This window comes from Loa loa (genome assembly GCF_000183805.2).
Source record: "Loa loa unplaced genomic scaffold supercont3.268, whole genome shotgun sequence".
Lineage (NCBI taxonomy): Eukaryota > Metazoa > Nematoda > Chromadorea > Rhabditida > Onchocercidae > Loa > Loa loa.
Window position 1 is genome coordinate 17,765 of NW_018108448.1, and position 15,167 is coordinate 32,931.

Genomic DNA, 15,167 nt, shown 5'->3' on the forward strand with positions numbered 1-15,167 from the left:
ATAATAATAATAATAATAATAATAATAATAATAATAATAATAATAATAATAATAATAATAATAATAATAATAATAATAATAATAATAATAATAATAATAATAATAATAATAATAATAATAATAATAATAATAATAATAATAATAATAATAATAATAATAATAATAATAATAATAATAATAATAATAATAATAATAATAATAATAACAATAATAATAATAATAACAATAATAATAATAATAATAATAAAATATCAAAATGAAAATAAAATACAAATAAACCAAAATGATAATTAGTAACAATAATAATAATTAGCTTCATTCCTGTTCCTGTTGTTGTTTTGACAAGAAACAAAAGCCACTTAATAAATTTTAGTAATAATTATTATTGCATGAATGCCATAACAATGAGTAATTCTTGCTTTTTGAATAATTAAAAGATAACGATATATATATCACTTGCTAAATAGTTCCCCCTCACCCATTTGTAGCAAAATGTACCAATTTGTCAAAAATATTTTCAGCAAACTTTTTTCTTTTTCCAAATAAAACTTCTTTGATTTTATAATCCAATTCGAATTCTGCTTTATAACTAACTTCAAATGCAAACCTTGATTCCGAAATTTCAATTGCTAACCTTGATTCTACAATTTTAATTATAAAACTTCGGACGAGAAAATTAGGATTGATGATTAACACTTCCTATTTGAATTATTGTTAAATTTCTTCTGTGAGAAATAAAATTTGCAAAAATTAATGAATTGAATCATTCATCCTTGCTAATTGTCCATCAAAATTTTTCTTCCACCAAATCATACGATCAAAAACAATATAAGCATTTTTAATTCTCAAATTCAAATTATAAAATGAAACCTAAACATGAAGACAAATGCAATATTATCAATTTAAATTATAACCAATGACATCTGTTAACGTGCTCAATAAATGAAAACTGATATATTTTTAATAAAACTGAAAAAAAAACTGAACAAAAGTCAAAGATGGAACTAAATGAAATTAAAAAAGGTAGTAAAAATATAGACAACGTTGCGAGTCAGATTTGAAGAAAAAAAAGAAATTATTCCAGCGTTTTTCCCCTCTCCTCCTTTCTCTTTTACTCTTTTAAATCTATTCAAAGTGATTGTGGTGCACTGCATGAAGCCAATAAACATACTATGTTAACAATCATATTGTTATGCATTGAAGTATGTTTTTCTTAGGAAATCGACAACTGTTAGCAAAGAAAAGAGAAGTGAACAAGATTTTATAAAACATGGCCTTAATTTTACAGAAGAAAAAATTCAGGAATTAACAAATTAACAAATTAACATTCACAAATTAACAAATGATTGTGAAATTTGTTTTAATAAAAGTACAAAAAAAAGAAAAAATGTCTGCGGGTTAAGAATAGTGCTGCTTTGCAAATTATTGCTACGAACTATTTTATTACTTCATTTTACGTTATCAACAACAAAATTATTTCGAAAATTGCACTTCACTGTTTCGTCTTCGAAAAATTTTTAGCAAAAAAAAAATCAAAAATGAATTAAATAAAGTGATAACAAACAACAATTAACATCACATGTCCAATTTAGCAAGTTATGCTGCAAAGTATAACTAAACTACTTGATAAAATAAAACACCTAAGAATTATGAAGTATAGAAGAGAGTTTTCAATTATTTCAATCCTAAAGGTCCTTGAGCTTCGCTTTGAATCAACTGGTGTTCCTGAAATCGTAACGAAATCCTCTGAGTCATTTTCAAAAATTTATCAAGGCAATTCGAACAGCACTGTTCCTCCGAGTTACTTACTGTCCTGGAATATCCACATGAACCAAAAAATAAAAAAAAAGATAAAACATTTTGATGAAGAAACGAAATAAACTTAAAATTTATGCAAAACGAAAAAGTTTTATCGTTTTTTCATCTACTTTCTATCCGTCCAATCTTTTAACTTACTGAGGAAAAACAAGGAAATAATTTCATTCTCGGAAAAAAAAGGAAAGAAATTTCCCACTAATTCATTTTTCTTTCTGCAATCCGAAACAGTTGTCGGGTACTGTGTGATAACTGTGGGAAAATATCAAACCGGTAATCTCATTCAACCTTATATTTCATTTACATATCAACATCTCACATTTAAATACAAAAGCCTTTTCTCTTTATTTTGGACACAAAACTTCCAAAATGTTTGAAACAAACAAAATAAAACCTTTAAATAGTAAAGAAAATGTTTCGATTTTATACAGCTATTGCATTCGCTTTTAAACTGTTTGGAAGAAACTGATGTGAAGAATTTATACCTTTCAATATTTTTTTCATTGTAATAAATCCAAGAGGAAGGTAACATATCCTTTGAAAATTTTTTTTTTCAAAGCAATAAATTCGAAAAGAAGTTAATACTTTTCTTAAAACTTTTCCTAATAAATTCATAGAGAGAAAGCTTACCTTGTGGTAAAATCGGTTATGCAGGACGTGAAGCATTGTTCAGCAACAGCATTATATTGTGTCAAAAAATCTTTAAACGTTTTCAAATCCGTTTCTGTCGTTTTTTCGACCATATTTTATCGTCTTCAAATTAATCACGTAGAAAAGTAAATTCCTCAAATGCAATTCGCTAAACTGTTAGTATAAGAAATAAGGAGACCTGAAAATAGTGAACTTACTGTTTTAAGAGATACTTCAAAACTATTTAAACAGAAATATCCCTGTTTTGGGCCTGCAATTCAAAAAAGATTTAATGTCCACTTCCACACTTACAGGCACTACACCAAAACTTCCTCAACACTTTAGTATCATCTTAAAACATGCAAGTCAATCACTACAACCAGTTGGAAGCAAGTAGGAAAGATCTGATAAAGTCTCATTTACTTTAACCATTGGTTGAATCTCTAAAATCACTTTGTAATTACCCAAACATCAACCTTTATTTCAGTTGCTGCTATCCTTTCTGTAGTTCCGGAAGCAGATGCTATGAATTACAATTCAGGTTTCGATTTGCATTAAATACAGCCATGAGCTGTCGAGCATATTGCAAAGAAGTTAATGTATCTATGAAAATCTCGAAATCATAAGCGAATGAGATATACTGAGATATATCCGATAAAATAATTTTATAAGTGAACAAAATCAACAAAATCTCAAAGTGAAAGAATTGAATATGAATGTATATTACAGTATGCTCAATTTCAATTTCAACAATTCGGCAACTTTTGGAATGTGAATGTTGTATCACTGATCCTAAGCCATTTGAAATGATTTCAATATCGATTCTGCAGCATCCAATACTTTATCTGACTGAAAAAAAGACAATTTTAGTATTAAAATGCTGAAAACTGCATCATTTTCTGCTAGCACAGCAGTTATTACTACATTAACAATCAATCAATGCCAGTAATACTGATAAATGTGATAAGGAATGTCAATTGTCAAACTTCTGTTTAATTCATCACTGATCAGGATTTGCTTATGGTTGATGTGAATGACCATCTTATGGAAAATGATGCATGTTTATTTAAACAATTGCTATTTGACAAAATCAGTATTGAAGGTGAAGAATTTAACTAAATATAAGAATTGTCATGTTTCAGCAAAGAACACCTGGTAACTTGAAGTTTACAACTTTTACCGAATTATTTTTAAAAAGTACAAAGCGAATTATCAAGAATGAAGAAGAACCAAAAACTATTACCTTGAAAAAGCAAACACGAATGAAATGATCGTTACCATGCTTATTTGGACCGGTATAAAAAGCCGAATTTGGTATCATTGCAAGCTTCTAAAATCTATGTTGTATTGAATAAATGACATTTTCCGGAAATCACTTGTGCTGTGGACGAAAAAATAAACAATAGCAAACCTTTTCACGACACATCCATCGCACAAAACGGAAATCCAGTGGATCATTATTTCCATCTAATACTTTGAACGGGCCATCTAAAGAAAAAAAGTGGAGCAGTAAGAATAGTATTTTGGAATTAGCTTTATACTGATCACCACAGAACAAAAAATAACATAACAGTTCCTCTTAAATGGCTCGATATTGATTAATTAAAGAGTAATGAAATAATAAAAAAAAAGAACCCTTGGTTTCGACAAATCAAGATTATTCTGGATCCTGAAAAAAGAGAGACTTACCTAAATGCGAAAAATCAGCAACCATGAAGTAACCGGAATCGGGAATAATGGGTTTCATTCCGGCAGAGCGCAGTATTGATGCCATTCGATCTCTTTGTTGAATCAGCTCAGACGCTATTCCTTTCTTTAGATAGCTTTCTGTTGGGTTAGATTCTATTATATCTAACTCCTTCTCAAATGCTTCAGCAACCGCTTGCTGCAAACCGTTGAATGTGTAGACGCTAATAGCTATCCCGGGCTAACTTTACTATTTAAATGATTAAAAAGTTTTAACCAAGAACATGCTGATAAACAGTACTTCCCAGTCAGAGCAGTACACGTCACTTATCCTAACCGACTAACGTGACCTTTTTTCTTTTTAAAAAATAACCTGCATGTCGCTCCTCCATTTCACTCTTAATGAAGATAAGAAAACTTTCTAATCTCCTAGAATTTTTAAAAAAGATGCAGTAAAATGCTAGCTGTATAAAAGAACATAGTGAAAAGTTAAATAGATCTTAGCACACTAATTTCTATTAATTTTCATCAATGAATCACTGATGGGTGTAGCATTACAAGTACCAACACCAAAACCTTGGCAAAAATTAACAAAGGAAAAACTTTGATATTTAATTGCATAAAAATATCGTTTCCATATTCATCTGCATGAAAATTTCATAAAAAACGAAATTACATAAAAATTAAAAACTTCGTTAACGAAATTTTTACGCACGAAAGGTTTTATGATAAGATGTTGAAAAATGCACCTGGATTGGTGTAGGACATGTAAAAACACAGTTTTGATGGATTCGTCTTAATGGTTCGAGAAGTTCAGCTGGTGCAATTGACCAACCTAATTTCCATCCTGTTACACTAAATGCTTTTCCAGCGCTACCGATAGTTATCGTACGTCTATACATATCAGGTAAACTGGCTAAAAATAACTAAAACAGTAGATACTAGCTTTAATTTTCTTTCACGACAACAAAGTTTTGTTCAAAATGTAAATAACAAAATGAATATTTACACTAACCGAAACGAACCATCTTCTTATCACCATATACATGCCATTCATATACTTCATCAGCTATTACCAATAAATTGTAACGAACAACAATGCCAGCTATCTTCTCCAGCTCTTCTCTGCAGAATTTAATATTTCGCAAATCTCGACAACTTTTAAAAAAAACTACGATTTATTTTGTTTTTTATCTTTTTCCTTTAAACATAACTACTAGTCAAGAAATATAGTACTATTCATTTCTTGGCTACTTCTTCCACAGTAAATGAAGAAGTAGCTCATGTTACTAACCATTTACATTTCAATATAGAGAGTGTTTAAATTGACCCAAAAGTTTCCATAAAGATATCGACAAGAATTAGAGGAGAAGTATGAAGTGGGAAAACTGTATTATCGAATAGTACTTCTATTTTTATGCCTAAAATAAGGTAAAGAAAAAGTAGTAGAATACTTTCTTTAGAAATATTGAAAGTTATGCAAGTTGAGGAAAAAATCTCACCAACATTTTCCAGCTATTAATGCAATAAATCAATTATTAATGGATCTAGTAATTAAAATACAATTAAGAATTGGCATGCAAAAAAAACGTACAGTAGCATCAACGAAAAAATATTATGAAGTGAAAATGGTATTTTGTTTTTTATGCCTAAAATAGAAAAGTAAAAAGCAACGAAAAGAATTTAAAAAAAGTAAAGAACTAGGAAAGAAAACTTTTGTTAAAAATATTGGAAGCTATATCATGAAGTGGAAAACCCATATAATCGAGTGGTATATTACTGCAAAAAAGTTGAAAAAAAAACGAAAAACAATATACTGTGTGAATAATTTTCCCGTCGGATTGTGTGGATTATTAAGGACAATCATTTTCGTCCGCTTGTTGATTTTTTCTTCAATCGCTTTCACATTTAACATATAATCCTTACTACTCTGGGGGTCCGATGGCAAATTAAGCACAACTGGTACGGGTATACCACCTGCCATACGGATTTGGGGGACATAACAATCAAATGCTGGATCAAGCACTGAAAATACAAAGAAATCAACAATAGAAACTATACTTTGCATACAACTAGTCATCTTGACTTATAATAGTTGGTTGTTAGCAATAACGAATGATCAGCAATACAGGGTATTTCTGTAATTGCACTATCGTCCTTCCGATCTGCTCTTCCCAATTTACTGCAATATATAAAACTAAAAAGTGAAAGATTTAATACTGGTTCAACAGCACATACTTTATAAATGAATGGAAACTACAAACCGATTACTTCATCACCATCATTTAGCCAACCCATGAAAGAATAATAGAGCGAAAGATATGCTCCAACTGTTACTAAAACATTTTGCTGTGCATCAACATTCACACCCAGTGTGCTTGAGTAAAGTCTTGATAGAGCATTTGTCTGGAAAAAATTGCAAAAAAAAAAGAAAACAAGAATGACAAGAAAAGCCAAAAAACAAAAAGAAAAAACAAAAAAAAAAAAGGAATATCGACTTTATTAAAAGAGGCAAAAACTTACTAGCCTTGGATGACCAAAGCCTCGACTATACTGATGCCAATCAGTTCTTTCTGGATGTTTGGCAACATCTTCCAACATTCTAGCTACAAATGCTGGCATAGGAGTATCTGGAAAACCCTGCAGTAATAATAGCATTTGAGCTATCCTTGTGCTGTAGTACAAAGCAAAAGAGACACATAGATGGAATTGAGCTTTGAAAAAGAAAAAATGCAGATATAGTCAAGGATAAGCTAGTTAAATTACTTTATCATATAGTAATCTACCTGTCCAATATTGACTGCTTTACATTCTGCAGCTAAACCTGTGAATTCAACCCTGCAAGATGGACTCATCAAACGTACTTTTTTAATAGTTAATTGAGAAAAACCAAATTAAATCACGTTGTTACGTATGCATTACGTGAAATGATAAAAGGAAATATGATCAAAAGAAAAAGCATATAACATACCAAACGCTTGGTTTAACATTTGCAACACGTTCCGAAAAATGTTGTCGTTGCTCGGATAAATGCGCATCAACATTTCCGCCTCTCATTTGATTTGTTAATGTACGGAATGTATTAAATTGATAGTATAACGATTTGCAATTATATAGATTTGCAATTATATAGTAATTATATAGTATTATATAGTATACCCTTCAAACAACCAATTCTTTCAAGCATATTTAAGCACAAAAATTATTAGGAAATACCGATGAATGATGATGGATTGAATAAACGACTTCTGCTACAATATTTTTGGTTTCAATGTTTATGGCAACGAATTGCAAATTGAGCGGTTCATAAAGGTAGGTGAGTTAAATTTTAATTTATGCAACTTTAAATTAATTGGGGTACATTTTGTTCACGTGAATTGATATGAAATGTGTAAGTTACGTGGAGCATATCAAAGACTGTTCGACGTAATCATTAGACTGTTTTATTTTGAATTGTGAAACATTTAAATGCTAAAAATATTTGGTAATCTGATCTCTTATATATTTGCCACTCAAATTGCAGCGTTTTTTTTTCTTTTTTTTTCCTGATAGAGCCCTTAATCCATGTCTCAGTACTCTTAAACAATTGTCATCATTAGAAAGACCTGATTAAATTAAATCGAGCCAAATTAACTATGAGAAGAATTAGAGAAATTAAGTTATAGCAGGTGAGCTAAGTGAAACACGTCAAAATATAAGGTTCTCTACTGCATAAAATGGTGACAAGCTGAATTGTGACAAGTTGCGCACGCTTATTTTGACACAAATGACATTAACTTTAAAAATTTTGAAAACCAAAATCTTTTCTGAAGTTTTATTTGCACTCCAATTTTTGACTATATCCCTGAAACAAATGAAATGATTTTCAAAATATTTCCTCGTTTTTTAAATCTTCTAGATCTTTGAAATTCTTGATTGAGTTCAGGAAAATTTGCCGAACTCCTCAAAATGAAGAAATAGAGCAGTAGTTGGGAAATATTCATCATTTGCGAATTCATCATCCTAAATTAACGGTAATGGTAACTAATTTCTAATTAACGATAATGAATTACATAAGAATGTTTTACATGTAACTTCGTAATTCATCCTCAGTGTCATGCAGAAGTTATCAATGATACGCTATCAGCATCATCTCGGAAATGATAATCATTTGTTATACATAATTTCATATCGATATTTTCATTGACGAATGTGAATATTTTAATTGTATTCAAAAACATTGAAATTACACCTATGAATAAAAAGAAAAAATTTATTTCTGAGCACCTTTATTTCCTCCATCTCTTCTTGTAAATGTCATTTTTTTGTGTTAAGTATAACAATGAGAAAAGAAAGAGGATGAGAAAGAGAGAAAGGGGGAGAGAAAAAAAAAGGAAGAGATAAATTAACGACATTTCGAGTTTTATAGGCTCTTTGCCTGATCAAATTTCTGCATGCTTCAGAAAATTGTTAATTCACAAATTTCTGAAAGTTTCAATTTTTGAAAATTTCATTTTTTTTTCTTGCAAATAATTAATAAAAGCTTTTTTCCATTTATGAGGAAAAACAACTTTTTTTTTCCTTCAAATCCAATGAAAGAGATTAATTTTGAAATTTTAGATTCAAAAAATCAAATCGAACAATAATTTTTCCTTGTATATCGAACAAACATGGCAAACTGTACAAAGATAAATAAAGTTAACATCATATCACATCATATCATACAGCATATCAGCGTAACAATTATTGCATCAATATCACGCATATTAATTAATATAATCATTCAAAAAGAAAAAAGAGAAATAAAAGAAGTGTGCTTCTGTAATCTTTTTTTTATTTTTTGAATGCTTCTGTTAAATTTCGTCACAAAAATGGTTGAAAAATTCAAATTTTCCTAGATGTTCTTGATTATTATCATCAGAAAATTGTACGAAAAACGATTTCTCCTCAATTTGTCAAACGATTAATTAACTTGAAAACTTTTCATCTTTTTCGGAAAATGTTCTGATAAATAAAGAAATGCTGTAAAAGTAATTCTATACATGAAAAAAACAAGAAGGAGTTTGAAAATATAAAAACTTACAGAAAAAGAAAGCAAAAATCAAAGAGCGGAAATAAAGTACAAATGATATTAAAAACATAGAAAGGAAAAGAAGTCGTACGCTTTCCTTCTCCAATTAATGAAATTATAATCATTGTCATCATCATCATTACCACAACGATAATTACTGATAAATATTAATTCGAAAAAAAATGAAGAGAAAAAAAAATACAAACGCTCAATGTGTTGCAACAAAAGGCACATACAATATCATTATTATTACTGATCAAAATGATAACCCCTTGAGATGTTTAACATAATTGAAAAGTATACATCATACATTAACTTTGTGTCTTGGTTTCTTACGCACTGGATCTTATCTGTATTCAGTCCTGATGGCAATTCATTGTCACAGTCCTCCTTAACACATATTTGAAAAAAAAAAAAAAAAATCTTATAAAAGATCTTATAAAGATCTTATAAAAGAAAGAAAAAAAAAGAAAAGAAAAAAAAGAAAACTGCTTTCACCTTTCATTTTTACGAAAAGTAATATAAGTAAATTTTCTTTCTTTTATAAGATCGAATCAATCAGAGCTCTTTTTCACATTGTTGCATGCCATTTTTAAATCCCTAAAATTGCTTAGTACCAATAAAAATCTAAGAAATGATGAAATATTACAAAAATTTGGAGGAAAATTAATAATAGACATTTCATTCCAGTAAGCTACAATATATTTCTTTTGTGTCCACAAGGATAAGTGAGATAGTAAATTTAACGAAAATGAACAATTAAACTCCAAATCATCATGTTTTAGGCTTTCTGATGAATTAAAAAAAAAAAAGTAAGTAAACAATGACATACACATTGAATCACAGGATTAATATTTTTCTTAGCATGCAAATTAGTAGCACATTGATGATAAAAAACAATGACGATCAGATATATATATATATATATATATACGAAGCATCATTTTTTTGAGCAAGAAATAACATACTGGAGAGCATCATCCAAATCGGAGAATATCTGAAAAAGAAAAAGAAACACTGAGAATTGATTTATTTTACAACATATAATGCGGTGGAAAAAAACAGCCACTTCCTATTTGGGAAATTACATTCGGTTCCTTTCCGGATGTAATAATTCAGGGTGGTTCTGTGCAGTAATGCTAAGAAAAACTCATTCGTAATGTCTCAGAAGTAAAAGGTCTGCAATTGCACGACTTGCAACAACATTATCAATACAATTTCAAGCAACAGTCCGTTTTCTCGGAGGTAATGAATCTCAATGTTAGTAATGCATTTATTACTTATTCCATAACTACTGATGGATTGTCGTGCGACAGTCAGTCCTTCAAAAAGAATACAAAAAATAAAACGAACTTCACAATGTTTTCTCTCAGCCATATCCCTGAGATAGCAAAATGCCATACGATATGATTCATTACGCCTTTCAATATATTTCCTTATTTCATCATCATCGTTTGGTGTACAATCAAGCATTTTAGCACGCTTTGGCACACAAATCGTCAATTCCATCGTCGGATGACCAAGAAAATAGGCTACCTGAAATGAAAATAGTTGATCACAACAATGTAATTGATAATTACTTAGATAAAAACTATATAAAGGACAAAAGTTCGACCAACGATTCCCCACTGTAGTCTTGAAATCCCTTTCATAAAAGAGATCTTCACTCTCGAAACATCGTACTTTTCAGTTATTGACAACTATTACGATTCGTCCTTTAGTATCATGAACTCAAAATTCGAAATTATTATACCCAAAAGCATACCTCAACCATGCCTGATAGCATGGTCTCACAAGATGGTATATGATAAAGTATGTGTCTTGTCATATGCAAAGTATTCAATCGTCTATGCCTTTCCACCATTAACTCCGAACAAAACGATAGTCCTTTTCTACTGTAAAAAAAAAAAAAAAAAAAAAAATACATTGAATCAGTGAAATTCTAGTTTAAAATTCTTACGTAGCCTGCACAAAAAGCAAATGGTTGAAAGACAGAGATACATAAAATCACTTTTCGAAAAAATCTTGGCAAAGGCGGTGCGTTATTATCAAGAAACGCAGTGAGCTGCAAATATCAGTGGTTCTGGTTTAGGGATTTCAAATTTAGAAATCATTATATTTTAACTATAACCAAAGGCCAGTGATCTTAAAATAGTAAAAGTTTTCAAATTTTACATTTAAAAAACTGCGGTCACAAAAGCGCTGAAAAAATAAAAAGCTAACTGTAGCTGCGGTGTAGCACGATGATTAATCCAGGAAAGATCAATACGATTCCTCGAACTGCATCCAAGAAAAATATCGTATCCATTCGCATCCATCCATCTCAGTGGATTTGCAACACTGCTGCTGCTATCATACGACCGCTTTTTCAATACTATAAATTTATTTACTTTCTTTCTATCCCGATTCTTTTAATGTTGAATCTTTTGCCAAATAATGATCTCATATATGTGCAGCATGAATTTCGAACTCATTATTTGAATTATGGTAAAAAAAATCGTAATGTTTCTCATATTTTCTGTGTCCTCAGATTTATTGTGTCGAAGTATATCAAAATTTGAAATGAACCCTTACAGTCATAAAGCATAATACGAAAGCTATCCAAAATAATTGTATTATGCCTGAACATAATCTAATCTTTCAACATTTAGTTAAAAAATGCATAACCAAGTGATTTATAAATTAAAAACCAAAACTATTTCATAGGCAGCAGAATTTTTGAAGCTAGAAACTCGGATTTGACTAAATTCAGTAAAGTTATCCAAATATTACTTAGATTTCACAAAGAACTAGAAAAACTGCCTCATATACAATTAAGATTAGGCAACACCACTTAAACTATATTTGGTAGTTAACAAAACTATTTGAAATTTGGCTGAAGTATTTGAACTAAAATAAAATCAGCAAAGTTTCCATCTTTTTCTTTCTATAGTAGGAAAAGGACTTACAACGTGAAGAAAGTGAGGTTGTTGTTGCATGCACACTGCGATTCATCGACTGATAACAATAATTGAGCGGAACTTGCTGAGCAACGACATTGTAAGGCACAACGGCATGACCGGGTATTGGTAGTGATACTGCATTCACTAATTTAGCACGGCGTCGTGCAGCTGCATTTATTTTATAGCAATAGTAAATAGCTGAGAAAAGTGCCACGAAAACATCAAATGCTAGAAATGGTATCAGTAGGAGAATAGGTGGTAGCGTACGCAGGAAGAAATACACCGCCAATAATAATAAAATTTCAAACAAACCTAAAAAAACTGAAATCAAATGTCCATTAATATAATTTACCAAAGCAGTTTAGCACCGTAGATAAGATGTAATTCTTGCCATGAAAATCAAAGTACGATCTCCTTTTCGGTTCTGACCTATTAATTTTAAATGATGCTTCAATCTTGAACTCATAATTTTTATTCCGCTACAGAGAAAATACCAAATTCAAATTTTTATTCAAAAAATAAAGAACATTATTTGACAATTCACATAAAAGTAAACTTTTATGAAAAACGTCAAATAAACTCAAAATTTGGGATAACAGTATAATGAGACCAAATCTTTGTTTCTGAAAAAAGAACCTTAACAGGAAAAAAAGAGAGTTAACAGAAAAAATCTCCAAAAACAATAAGAAATTAAAGAACAGAAATGAGAAAAGTTAGTAGAAAATTCTTTATTGTAATTCAAGGCTCAAAAATTTAGGAGATAATTAGCGGTAGTTATTCATGCATTGTGAAGAATCAAAAAAAGAATACCGAGCAATAAAAACGAATTACCTAGTAAGAGAAACTTGCAGCCCCTCCACTTTAGTACACCATTTTTAACATTTTGTAAAGCATTTCGTATGTGATTTACTGATTGCCGACATGTACGCTTCCCTCGTAGAAGCATATATGGAAGCCTTTGAAACGGATTAGACATTGCTTCGGACCAGCTCTTTTCCCCAATTATAATTTCATCAATGTAACGAAGAGCATCCTGTAAATATTACAAAAATATTGCTATGAATTACCATTAAAGATATGTGAAGTTAATACTTGGGGGCAGCAGAAGAAAAAAGAAAAAATTCGAGACATTCCAGCAGCTCATTATAACAAATTAAAATATGAAATGTCACTTAGTGAGATTTCCTGAAACATCTGTAGAACAAAAAGTCGCATGAGAAAGATAGAACGATATAGTTCGTTATTTTAAGTTGGAAAAAAAAAAAACCTGAATAGTCTTTAAGACGGGAACATCATGCATTGTTAGTATATCATCCAGAAGATCACATGTACGCTGCCTGTCGGGTAAATCCTCCGGGTGTGCTCGTTCCTTCCATTCCGATTGCCGCAAGAAAACAACCACCAGCTTGGGTGCTTTCCGAGCAGCAAAATGGGCGATTTCCAGAAAGGATGTAGCATTGACAGTTGCTGGATCAAGCACAAACAGGAACACATTTGAATTCTAGAATATTATTATAGATGTTGGCTTTAAACATCAAATTTAATCATTCTTGATTTTTTTTCCCTCCTCTCCCTAAGGGACTCCACGTCATTTACAGGATAGTTATGCAACATTCAGTTTATAAAAAAAAAAGGAAAGAAAAAACCTCTTTCGCAACGCTTTCTTCGTTGATCATATGTTCATTCCAAACGCTTCGCTGAGGATCGTAATAGCTGATGGCTCGTTTTTCCAAGTATGGTATAACCTATAAAATGAAATTTAATGTTCCATCAAACAAATTTCTTGTCCTAATTTTTAATTTCTCAAACCCAAAGTCCTTAAACTAGCCGAGGTCTTTTAAAATCGCATATACAAAGGCATGACACTACCAACCAAGTCTCGTCGCCATACAGTGTTGCCACAGCTGCCACCTAAAAATACATCATAGATCGGTCTTGGTCGCAGTTCGTCAACCTCTTGACCAACTGATTTAGTCGTCAAGAACTGTTTTGCAGCGTATAAATCACAACCACCCTGTAATATTGTTTATAATAACTATAATGTTTCGGGATAAATTTGCAAAGCTTAAAAAAATATCCCGCAAAAAAATCGCCGAAACTTTTACCAGTGACGTTTAAATAAACAACTGTAGAGTTTTAGGGTATTAACAGAAAATTCTCGTGCCATAAAAAGCCTTTGTGAGTGAAATATTTTGCTATTCATTCAAATGTTTCTCTAATCAAGATGGCATATACGAAAGTCATTGGTCGCTTCATTTCATCATCCCTTTCCAGTTTATTAAATATTTCTATTCAAAATCATCTACCTCAAGAATAATCACTTTTAGAATTCACGTTCTGCTTATTTATTTATTGATATTTCATACTCTCAGACTCATCTGTATTTTATTTCTTCTTAATTTTTTTTTTTTTTTTTTTTTTTTTAACGACATCAAAACATCCGAGCCGAAACTCCTCTTTTGAAAAATTTAAAATTATACGAGAAAAAATCCTGATGGTCTCCCAACGATTCTTAATAATCAACGAATTTTTACAATAAAATAGATGATTAAAGGATGAAATAGATCGGTATATACCTAAAGGGAGGAAGCATAAGAAATATAAGACGAAAGATAAACTTCGGAGAAAGTTCTAGATAAAATCGAAAAAAGTTTAGGGCAATTTAAACAAAGGATTGATTTCCTGTAGAATAAATTTTGAAATTATTTTTCGAAAATCTGAAATTCTTCGTTTCATCATTCTAATCTAATCAGTGCTGAAATAAAAAAAAACACTTTATAAATGTATTATTTAAAGTAGACATAGTCATTTGCAATCATTCTCATCCCATCAACTGCTTACCTCTTTTTAACAGGAGAAATAAAAACAGAATATTTGGAATTTAAAGATAATTTTAATTCAGAAAAAAGAAAAGAAATTAACCGGTTTAGTAGCAGTGATCGCTGTGGTGGTGGTAGCACGATGTTGATATTTACCAATTTTGATAGTTGAAGTCCTTGGAGGACTGAATCCCGACATCGACGTAACGTATGCGTGCACGTTGA

The 15,167-nt window shown here is 30.4% G+C and overlaps 3 protein-coding genes across 3 annotated transcripts; all 3 read right to left on the reverse strand.

Moving 5' to 3' along the window:
- Positions 1-1,674: 1,674 nt before the first annotated feature.
- Positions 1,675-2,558, reverse strand: LOAG_06543 (hypothetical protein; the record flags this gene model as incomplete). Its single annotated transcript, XM_003142079.1, has 2 exons — positions 1,675-1,813; positions 2,446-2,558. 2 exons carry the CDS (start codon positions 2,556-2,558, stop codon positions 1,675-1,677), a joined length of 252 nt encoding a protein of 83 aa, XP_003142127.1.
- Positions 2,559-3,237: 679 nt separating this feature from the next.
- LOAG_06544 (kynurenine-oxoglutarate transaminase) lies at positions 3,238-7,188 on the reverse strand (the record flags this gene model as incomplete). The annotated part of the gene is made up of 11 exons (XM_003142080.1): positions 3,238-3,294; positions 3,689-3,775; positions 3,857-3,933; positions 4,135-4,330; positions 4,881-5,047; positions 5,147-5,256; positions 5,949-6,156; positions 6,396-6,537; positions 6,655-6,771; positions 6,918-6,969; positions 7,103-7,188. 11 exons carry the CDS (start codon positions 7,186-7,188, stop codon positions 3,238-3,240), a joined length of 1,299 nt encoding a protein of 432 aa, XP_003142128.1.
- Positions 7,189-10,120: 2,932 nt separating this feature from the next.
- On the reverse strand, positions 10,121-15,167 carry LOAG_06545 (hypothetical protein). Its single transcript, XM_003142081.2, has 10 exons — positions 15,046-15,167; positions 13,997-14,137; positions 13,770-13,868; positions 13,391-13,624; positions 12,955-13,156; positions 12,130-12,435; positions 11,405-11,555; positions 10,947-11,076; positions 10,535-10,717; positions 10,121-10,178 (listed from the first exon to the last, which is right to left on the reverse strand). Exons 1-10 carry the CDS (start codon positions 15,139-15,141, stop codon positions 10,122-10,124), a joined length of 1,599 nt encoding a protein of 532 aa, XP_003142129.1. The 5' UTR covers positions 15,142-15,167; the 3' UTR covers position 10,121.

Excerpts from the sequence above, each read along its gene's own strand:
- LOAG_06545 (XM_003142081.2), bottom strand. The coding sequence starts at position 15,141 with ATGTCGGGATTCAGTCCTCCAAGGACTTCAACTATCAAAATTGGTAAA. Across the intron at positions 11,077-11,404 it reads CGTGCTACACCGCAGCTACA|TAGAAAAGGACTATCGTTTT; the intron begins GTTAGCTTTTTA and ends TTTTTTTTACAG. Across the intron at positions 10,718-10,946 it reads TGCTATCAGGCATGGTTGAG|GTAGCCTATTTTCTTGGTCA; the intron begins GTATGCTTTTGG and ends TTTTCATTTCAG.